The 11,549-nt window shown below is 31.5% G+C and overlaps 1 protein-coding gene across 1 annotated transcript in view; it reads left to right on the top strand.

The window, feature by feature from the left end:
• Window positions 1-4,403, top strand: part of LOC139522932 (fibrocystin-L-like) — a 101,980-nt gene extending 97,577 nt beyond the window's left edge. Inside the window, exons 54-57 of the mRNA XM_071316580.1 lie at window positions 318-705; window positions 1,368-1,555; window positions 2,726-2,855; window positions 4,085-4,403. Of these exons, the coding sequence (XP_071172681.1) occupies window positions 318-705; window positions 1,368-1,555; window positions 2,726-2,855; window positions 4,085-4,293 (915 nt within the window). The 3' untranslated portion in view covers window positions 4,294-4,403. The remainder of the gene's footprint in view (window positions 1-317; window positions 706-1,367; window positions 1,556-2,725; window positions 2,856-4,084) is intronic.
• Window positions 4,404-11,549: the final 7,146 nt, after the last annotated feature.

The following is an 11,549-nucleotide window of genomic DNA, read 5'->3' as shown; positions in this document are numbered from 1 at the left end:
AGAAAAACTGAGGCATCATTGTAAGATCATGATAAAAGTATGTATGTGAATTTAAGTCATGCATGGATCAAGGAAAGCAAAGGGGCATCAATTTAACATTAGAAGTGAGATCATTTGTAAAAGGTCAGTGCATTAACCAATTAACCATAAGTATAGTTCCATATTAGTCCTTCCTATTATCTTCATTAAATTGAAACTTTTAAAAAAAATTGCAGAATTTATCTTTTGTTTCAAATAAAGTGATCATTTGCATGGGTTTAATACTACAATGAAAATTTCAAATAATTTGTGCTTTAAACGATTATATATTTTTGTAGTCTCATGAATGGAATGTTGAAGCAGAAATGGGAAGCCCAGAATATTATAACGGCTCTTTACATGGAAGTAACCAGAAATTCTGGGGTTCTAGCAGTCAGGCAACATTCACTGATTTGGCATTTACATCCTTTGGAATGGCGATAATTAATTTCCGTGTGACTACCAATCCTCCCGAATACAATTTTACTATTCCACATTATGTCAACGTCAAGCAATTACAGCATAAGGATATGATCCACAACGAGACCAACGAAATAGTTCTGAAGATAAACGGGGATTATAACACAGTGGTTGGAACAGATGATCGTTACGCAAAAGCAATGTTTGGAAATTGGTTTGCTGTTTTGTATGGAGATTTACAGATCAATTCAGTTACTTTACAACCAGGTATATTTATAGAAATCTTACATTGTGACTATAGGTATACAATACTCATTTTAACAACCCATGTAATAATGATAAAATTAATTTCAACAGATAAAACTTAGACCAGCAACAATATCATTATGTTCAGTTACTGTATATGTATGTGACCTATTTTATAGTTACAATAAAAAAACACTTTTAATAAAAAAAAAAAAAAAAACAATAAACCATATCAAATCAAATTTTAATCAAGTTTTTATTAGAGAAATGGGATAACAGAGAAATATTATAACCCTGAAAAATGTTCACTAAAACCCCCTTGTCAGATATGCATTTAACATTTAGGCTGCATTAATGGTAAAAAAAATGATGTAATGACACATCTAGTTGTTATAATCAGTTTTTCCTAAACTACTTAACATTTCAGGATGTCTTCAGAACTGCTTAATGGCAATTATACCTTCTCTAATATGAATTGTTTTATATTGAAATGTAATAAACTCTTAGTAAAAAAAGTTCCTCGAGTAAAATGTTGAATAAGGGGGCATAAATGCATGAGCTGTTTTATCATTTAAGGGTTAAACAATTTTATATTGTGATAAATTTGAAAGCATTTTGGTAAGTTCCTGTGTTTGTTTATTCTCGATTATCAATAATTGTCACTATATTTGTGTAAATCACAGGTAGTATACTGGTAACCCTAAATGTATCAGGAAGTCACGATAGTATTAACAGTACCTTGTATTCAACCTGTTCTATGCTGACAGATGGACAGACAATAAACTATAATGGACAGGCCCTGGAATTGTCCAAATACATGTATTATAATGGAAGTGTATTTTATGGAGAGGCATGTGAAGTAACCCCAGATGTAAGTTTACATTGAGGAATTTCTCTCCACTAATAACTTTGTTCAGTTAATGAAAAATATCAATTTTGCAGTTATAATTTTAAAATGTGCTCTGTTTTTAGCTCACCTGGTTCCGGCATCGGCGTCGGCCGTCGTTAGCTTTTACAAAAATCTTTTCCTCTGAAACTACTGGGCCAAATTAAACCAAACTTGGCCACAATCATCATTAGGGTATCTAGTTTTAAAAATGTGTGGTGTGACCTGGCCGCCATGGCTAAAAATAGAACATAGGGGGTAAAATGTAGATTTTGGCTTATAACTCTGAAACCAAAGCATTGAGAGGAAATCTGACATGGGGTAAAATTGTTTATCAGGTCAAGATCTATCTGCCCTGAAATTTTCACACAAATCGGACAACTGGTTGTTGGGTTGCTGCCCCTGAATTGGCAATTTTAAGGAAATTATACCGTTTTTTGGCTAGTATCTTGAATATTATTATAGATAGAGATAAACTGTAAACTGCAATAATGTTCAGCAAAGTAAGATTCACAAACAAGTCAATATGACCAAAAAGGTCAGTTGATCCCTTAAGGAGTTATTGCCCTTTATAGTCAATTTTTGTAAATTTGGTAAATTTTTGTAAATTTGGTAAATTTTTGTAAATTTTAACAAAATATTTTCCTCTGTAACTAATGGGCCAAGTTCATTATAAATTGAAATAATTGTAAGAAGCAAGAATGTTCAGTAAAGTAAGATCTACAAACACATCATTATCACCAAAACACAATTTTGTCATGAATCCATCTGTGTCCTTTGTTTAATATGCACATAGACCAAGGTGAGCGACACAGGCTCTTAAAAGCCTCTAGTTTTATTTTACATATTTATATACATCATTTATCTTTGGTGGTATGCACTTGATGGATTTAAATATGTCTATTTGAAATGATGGACTATAAGTTTATTTACCTCACCAAAAGACAGTAATTATATATCATACCACATTAAAGAATGCTCTCAATCACCAAGTTTCAGCAAGCTCAACATAAACCTGCTGGTAAGAAATATTGTCATTGTATACTGTAATTGTTTAAATGTATATATATTAGACGAGTTGTATATATTTACGAGTGTAAAAGATTGTGTAACAATACCGATAAATAGATGGAAAACAAAATATATATGTTACAGGATGAGGGTTCTGAAGAAGTTCCAATGGCTCTTATAGTTGGTTCAGTTGTTGGAGGTGTACTGTTGATTGTAATTATAATGGTTGTGTGGAGAATGAAGTCACTATCCAAAAACAAAGTACAGGTCGCAGGTAAATAGTTTCTTTTAAAGTTATTTTTAAAATAAATAAATTAAAGAAATAAATAAAAAATTCAGAAAAGTAAGATATTATTAATGATAGGTTGCTACATATTGTTTGTAACCCTGCACACTTGGAGACATCCGTTTCAATTCAGAGCATTGAAGAGCAAAATATTCACTATTATATGATTATATACACCAGACGAGAAATGAAATTGATATCTAAAACTCAATAAATGGTATACCAAATCTTCAAGTGTCATAATAAATTGGTACCGGTATATGACTCTTAGGCTAGAATATTCACAAAGAAACGCATTAGGAGGACATGGAAATACTAGGCGTTTGCCTGTCTGTCCCATCTTGTTTGCACTTTCATGGGTACCATTTTTGCTAGTTTTTTTTTAAAACTTATTCTATAGGTTAATATTAGCAATATCTTGTTTGAATGGTTTTACACTAGTTATTTTTTGGGGCACTGTATAGCTTGCTGTTCAGTGTGAACCAAGGCTCCATGTTAACGATCATACTTTGACCTATAATGGTTTACTTTTACAAATTGTGACTTTGATGGAGGGTTGTCTCATTAGCACTCATACCACATCTTCTTATATATATGATCTCCAGGTCACAGTGGCTTTCAAAATAACTTCTTTTATCAATAACATGGTTTATCATGTTTCTTTGTGAAAATGTGTATTCATGTTTTTTGTTAAACTGTACTTTAATCATTCTAATCATTTACTGTGCTTTATTTTGTAATTCATTTAAGAACTGAATGTTTCTTTTTGTAACTTCATTGGGATGTATAAGTGTTGACCAAAGTACATTTTGTATGTAGCGCGGAGCATTCTATAAATGTTTGCACGGTCAACGCTTTTACAACCCTATGAAGTTACAAAAAGAAGCATTCAATACTCATAATTACATTTTTTATCTAGGATCATGAAAACAAGATATTTATTGCCCATATTTATCAAGTTTATATTTAATTTACCTGTGCACTTTATTGTGGGAACTTGTGTCATCATGAATGATAAATTTTATTGTGTAATGAAGTTGAATAACACGAGATTGCAGAGTAGCCAATCAGAATCATGTATTATAATGAAACATACATTTAATGTAATTATTTGATTGTAAAGCTCAAATATTGGGCACCATGATTGGCACATCTTATCTAATGTTATAATCAATGTAATTCTGAAGGTATTATAATAATTCTTCCCTTAACTGTAGGTGGATTACTTGGTTGTGGGTGTGGAACAGGATCACACGAAAAAGACACAGATGAAATCTTATACAGAGAAAAGTCTTTTATGAGTGTCCCTTCATCAACGCCTACGAAAGGGTTAGCTTCCAGAGACCAGTCTTTTCTCAGTAATGCACCCAGTGCCCATGATTTCAAAGCACCAAGATTATCGCAAGCATGGAAGAGCAATTTTTAATCGACCAGAGAGCTAACACTTTGTTTTTATTGTATAAACAACTTATACTTAACACATTATTATTGACTTTTTATTTTCAGTGTGAAAATATTACTTATATACAAGCTGTTTTAAAAATAAAATAAATTTTTATTGAAAAATGTTTTTTAATACCTGACACATAATTTATTTTACTGTGGTAGAAATCTGACTATTGCTTTAAAATTCTATGTTTTTTCTTTTTTTGTTTCGTTCCTACAATAGTATTATAAGGTTTCTAAAAGGAGTAGGTCCGGTAAGACCCCTTTTTGGCCCCAAAATATAACAGTTTTACAAAATTGTTAAAATGTAAACTTTTAGTTAATTATTGGACAGTTGAATGCTTCTGCTACATAAATATGGGCTTTTTTGACAATCCAATGCACATATATCGGGTTGTAGCACCATTAAGTCATGCTAAATTACTGAAATCTTCAAAATTCTATCATTTTAGTTAAATTTTAGACGGTTTTCGTGTAAAACGAAAGTGGCCGCATTCGTGTTCATCCTTAATATTGAAATGTAAGTTGTATTTTATGATAATACATAACATATATAAAGGTTGTGGATGAACACGGATGCGGCCACTTTCATTTTTGACAAAAACCATCAGAAAAGTGACGTTTTTTGGCATATTTGAGAGATTTTTCAAATTTGAGCTTATATCGGGTCGTTTTTAATGACTAAATTAGTTAAAATCTTTCACAAAAACTAATTGAATCAAGTGAAATAGACTCTTAAGTGTTTAAAAAGTGGTCAACATCTTTCGTCAGATGAAACTGAAATTTGAGGCCAAAATGAGTCCTTACCGGACCTACTCCTTTGAACTAATTTCAAATTATATATTTTTCATCAATGAACATTGAAATGTATATATCCTTAAATTAAAAAGTCTTTTTATTTATTTCAAGTCAATACCTGTTAATTGCAATTAATCTTTTTATGACTTAAAATTTTCTTCTTTTTAATTAATTACTAACAGTGTAATAAAAAAAAATCTATTGTTTTTGTTATTTTAGTTTTTGTGCATTTATCATTTTAACATTATGCATTTCAGATTTTGATGTTTGAAAAACCTAATATAAACAAATTCTTATCATATTTAATAAGACCCTAGACTTAAAAAAATCGACTTACTAATTTGTAAGAAATCAATTATACTTAGCAGTTTCCGTTTCATTTTAATCCGTCCAGTTTAAAGATATGTTGTGATGTTCTATTTGTTATATCTGACCAATGTATTTATTTTACATTTTATGTATGAAATTTATAATAAACTTACTAATGTTTAATCTGCTTTTCTTTTTTTATTTTATTTAAGTCTTCCTCAAACAAACATGGTTAATTTATAAAATCATTTTTATGGCCCCGCAACGAAGTTGTTGGTGCCATATAGTTTTACCCTTGTTCAAAATTCTGAAATTTCAAAATTCTATAATTCCATAATTTCGAAATTCCGTCATTCCATCATTCCGCAACAAACCATTATACAGAGTTTTTTTCTGAAGGGTTCAGGTATTGGGCCGATTTTTGGTATGTGAGTTAACCATGATGTGGACTTTGATAAATTTTTGAAAATCACAGTTATACAGACTTTTTTTCTGAACTTTTTCAGATATTGGGCTATTTTTTGGTATGTGAGTTAACCATGATCAGTTACAGGTCAAGTTTAAGTTTTGTTCTGCTCTGTTAATTTTTGTCGAAATTACAGGCTATGGACTTCGATAAATTGTTAAAAATTATAGTTATACAGACTCTTTTTCTAAACGCTTTCAGATATTGGGCTGATTTTTGGTATGTGAGTTACTCGGGGTGAGTTACAGATCAAGTTTAAGTTTCGTTTTGCTCCGCTAATTTTGCAGGTTTACAACTTTGAAAATTGTTGAAAATTACAGTTATACAGACTTTTTTTCTATACACCTCCAGATTTTGAGCTGATGTTTGATATGTGAGACTACCATCATGTTTGTGTCCACATGTGTTATTGAAATTGCAGATTTTTGAGACATTTTTGGGCCATTCGTGTCGCTTTGACACATGTAGTTTTCTAATTTTTGGATATATAAATATAAGAAGATGTGGTATGAGTGCCAATGAGACAACTCTTCATCCTAGTCACACTATGTTAAATTAAACCATTCTAGGTCAATTTAGTACAGTCTTCAACACAATTTGATTTAAATTTATTTTTGGTGTTTTTATTACCACTTTCATGCACCGTATTTCGACTATTTCGTGCTGGACAGCTTTTTGGTGGAGGAAACTGGAGTGCCCCAAGAAAACCACTGACCTGCAATCCAAAAAAACTGACAACACTAGTTAATTAAGATTGGAGTTTAGAGAACCCGCACGAGTGGGGTTCAAACTCAAAACCTCAGTGTTGACTGGCTGTAAATTACAATAGTTACTACTTAGACCACTCGGCCATCAAGGCCCCGTCTTCAAAAGGAAACATTTGCTTACACTGAATAGCAATCTTTAAAGGACCCCAAAACAAATTACTACTGTAAGACCAATGGTTTTCCTTTTTGAATGGTTTTGCAGTTGTCAATTTTTTGGATCTTTTATAGCTTGCTGTTCGATGTGAGCCAAGGTTTCCTTATGAAGATTGGGGCCTCAGTGGCCGAGTGGTCTTAGTAGTTACTGCTGTTTTCACTGGCTAGTCAAATAAAGGAGAAACAGGAAACATATATGAACCACATCAACAAACGACAATCACTGAACTTAGGACAGGTACAAACAAATGCAGTGGGTTTAAACAATTAGTTTGATTATATTCACATTTAACAGGTAAGTGTTCTTGCATCAAATTCACAAATCAGCATGACCTTAGAGGTGTGGTAAAATTGCTAATGAGACAATTAAACACTATAGAATGAGAAATGATGGTACCCTCTTAATCAAGTCAATATCTAATTTAAGATTTGTCTAATTGTCTCAAAAACAACATGGTTGACAATAGAACTAAAGGGTAAAATGTTTAGTTTTATGAAAACCACTGTAAATAAGAGAAAATATGTTGACCTTGATCTCACTAGAAATAAGATTGCAAAAATCCTATACTGATGGCCACACATTAAACAACTATATTCATGCTTAAAGTCAAATAAACCTTCAACTTGAAGTTGAACCACTCCAACTCTTTTCGTAACTTAGAACTGGACGGTATTTTCAAACAAATAAAAAGCAAGACTGGTGCTCTATTGTGCCTTTTATCTCCAGAAACATTTGTCAGTTCTTTTTCATCAAGTACTGGTAATTGAGATTGATTTGTGTACACGCTCTCTCCTGTGGCAAACTATTTAGAGATGATTAATGAAGTGTAAACAGGAGAGCATGACCTTACAGCTGACTACGCTTCTTCTAATGAAGGGAAGTAATCCCATCACATAAGATTAAGTAAGAATTGTCCATTGTAAAACATTTGCATTGATAAATGCACATACAAATTTTTTTTCTGTAGGTTTTACAGTATAAATATCACATATACTTAATATTTTAAATGATCCATGTTAATTAGGTCAAGGTTAGATGAACCCTGCTAGACAACATATACAGCTTTCATTGATCAATGAATCATTAAAATTACGTCAAGGTCAGATATACCCTGCCGGACAACATGTACACCAAGTAATCATTCCAAACACCAAATATAGTTTGAACTTTGCTTTACAATATCAAGTAACAATGAACATTTAATATTGGATAAAACCATGAAAATGAGATCAAGCCAAGGTCTGATGAATCCTACCAAACATGTAGCAGACTATGTGGTATGGGCTTTGCTCATTGTTGAAGGCCGTAGTGACCTATAGTTGTTAATTTCTGTGTTATTTTGGTCTCTTGTGGACAGTTGTCTCATTGGCAATCATACCACATGTTCTTTTTTATATGTACACCTTTACAATCATTCCATAAACAGTCAGGGGACTTACTTAAATGAGTGATTTTTAAATCACTTATTTAAGTAGCAAATTAGAAATGTTGTCATAAATTGTGATTTTGTAGTTATACTAAAATTTTAAACACATAGGTTAAGATAATATCTTTTCATTAGTAAAATTGAAAAAAATGAACTTTTTGCTTCTTTTAAGTAGAAAGGTTTATGCCTTTGGTGCAATAATTTAGCTGCAAATTCTATTTTAGTGGATAAAATGCTATAATAATGGCCTAACTTAATGAACTGATACTTTCTTAACAGATTTTTCCCAGCAGTGGGAGTATTTTTCCTGTAAAGTTCAAGGTTTCATCTTTCAGATTATGTAATAAAATTCTACTGTTCGCGTTAAAAATGTCACTGTTCGGGGGTGTTGAAATTAGTGGGGGTTATAAGAATAATGATACTTAAAAAAGTGATTTTTTTTAAGGAAATTGAGGTATGATACTTAAACAAGTGATTTTTATGTCATTATCCTAGATTCAGTACAAGGTCATCACCTGACATGACCTGGTCATCCTAGACAACACAGATGTTGGTTTTGATAAGTTTAGAAACATATTTAGTCCCTGGATCCTTAGTATTCTATATTTAAAACTACAATAAAATTAAATCACTTAGTCTAGTGATAAATTTGTCCTACTTAAATAGGTGATTATTAAAGAAAGACAACTTTAACTTACAACATGTTACTTGAATCAGTGATTTAATAATCACTCATTTAAGTAAGTCCCCCGACTGATAAATCAAATATAGTCTTATAGTTTATAGTATCTGAGAAATAGACCAAACTACAAAAACTTAACATTGACAAATGAACTATGAAACCTACCAAACATGTACACCCTTACAATTATTTCATACATGAAATTTAGTTGATCTGTTACTTATAGTGCCTGAAAAATGAACCCGACCACAAAAAATATCCCTAATAACAGATCCATGAAATGAGTTCACTTCATAGTCAGGTGAACCTAGTCAAACGGAAATATAGTCCTTGCAAAGATCCTATATACCAAATAAATAACATGGTTGCATCAGTTCCTGAATCATGAAAATGAGGTCAAGGGCAATGGTCATATGACAGACTTAACCTGATAACATAAGGCATCTGCATTCAAGGTATGAAGCATGCACAGCACTTGTCTGTAACTTCTGAAATCTACTGCAACTGTTATAGCCAACTTCAAAATGTCAAATTCTAAGATGTCAGGCTTGAAATTACAAATTATTTTTTTGCTAACCATTTAATATAACATTTAATTATTAACAAATTAAGATTTTCAAAGTTTTAAATTCATGATATTTCATACAGATAGAAAATATTGTAGAATTTCTTTCGTCTATTTCAAGAAATTCTATACAACTGAGAAAAAAAAATCAATTTAACAATAACATAAATGATTATTATAAATATTTTATTCACATGTAGATTGTTGCAGGTGAGGTAGTTAATTCAACACAATATTCATAGCAGTTTGTTTTATTTTCTCTCCAATAATATCAATATTTTTCATTGATGAATTATCTCCCCTTTTTTATACACAAAAAAATGTGTTTGTCTCAAATACCAGGTATTCAGGATTTGGTTGGAAAAAAATAAGCTATTCACTACTTCAACTTGAATATAAAAATTAGATTTTAATAATAAGATTGGGTAAAAAGTTTGCTAACCCTGTACCCCTAATTACTGTACCTGATATATTCTTTTTTAAAACGCCACAGGATCAACTTTTTATTTAAATTTGGTTTACCTCTGCAGGAGGTTTGTAAAATTTCTTTAATAGAAATTTCAAATTTCTTACTTTTCAAAATAAAATTATGAAAAATGTCAACTCTTACTTTTCTATAGGAAATATATTTTTTAAAGCAGAAAACTGTAGAGCTACATGTAGGTGTAAAAATGCCATTTAATGCAAGACAGCTTTTTTTAAATCAATAAATATTCATTAAATTTTAAGGCAGGAATATCAACCAACATAAAGGGAAAAGTCTTTAAACTTTGTAACAAAACAACCAACATATTTAACAAATTTAACTCTAACAAAACTGTACAATTAGTTTGCAGCTGATTAATACATAAGCACTAGTTTTAAAACATGGTCACTTTATATATTTTGTCTTTTAATTCATGACCTTTGTTTGAATTTTTAAAATGTAGACCTAATGTGTCATCCCAGTGGCGGATCCAGGGGGGGGGGGGGGTTCCGGGGGTGCGCACCCCCCCCTTTATTTTTGCTGATCAATGCATTTGTATCGGGACATATGTTTTGCACCCCCCCCCCCCCCCTTTGCCCTGGGTGCCCTGGGTTAGCACCCCCCCTTTCGAAAATTCCTGCATCCGCCCCTGCATCCTTTCTTTATTGTGATTATTTATACTTAAGTTTCATGAAGCCTGATCAAGGCTGTGAAGCAGAGTAGTCTAATATGTTGTTAGAGATATGGTTGTGTTTCAACCTTGAAATCATAATAGAGGTCATCTGTTCATGTGATTTTGTATTCCGAGTCTGATGAAAAATGAATATGATCATCAGGTCCTGTTCAGGTGCTTACTAACTCAAAACAAGACGCTCCCAAGAGCCTGGATCGCTCACCTGTTATATTTTTTGCTTAAATCTTTCATCAATGATTTATTTTTGCTTTTCAATATATATTAATGAGTGGCTTAAAAATGCCATTTAAAGGTTCATTGTATGACTCTTGTATCTGTCATATTTTCTTCAAAGCATTAAATGCATTTTACCCATATGTTCCATTTTAGCCATAGAGTCTATGTTTCTTGACATAAAATAAAATAAAATAAAAAAATTATACTAGATTCATTAGAGAATATTTTTAAAGTTAAAAAACATAAACAACTTTTGAAAAATTGTCCTTAAAGGGCAATAACTCTGTAAGGGGTCAATTTTGGTCATCTAAAAACTTTTTTGAAGATCTTACTTTGCTGAACATTTTTGTTGTTTATAGCTTATTTAATCTTCAATAATATTCAAGATAATAACAAACAAGAATGTGTCGCAAGTACATGGATGCCCAATCCGCACTATCATTTTCCATGTTCAATGGACAGTGAAAATGGGGGAAATCTCTTATTTGGCAATAAAATTTGAAAGATCATATCATAGGGAACATGTTTACTAATTTTCAAGTTGATTAGACTTCAACTTCATCAAAAACTACCTTGACCAAAAAATTTAATCTGAAGCAGGACTAGGGACGGAAGGACGCACAGACCAGAAAACATAATGCCCATAAATGGAGCATAAAAACTGAAAAATTTCCTTAAAATAACCAATTTAGT

This window comes from Mytilus edulis, chromosome 5 (assembly GCF_963676685.1).
Source record: "Mytilus edulis chromosome 5, xbMytEdul2.2, whole genome shotgun sequence".
NCBI classification, from domain to species: Eukaryota; Metazoa; Mollusca; class Bivalvia; order Mytilida; family Mytilidae; genus Mytilus; species Mytilus edulis.
Note: the sequence above shows the minus strand (reverse complement) of the source record. Positions and strands in the feature narration are given on the sequence as shown.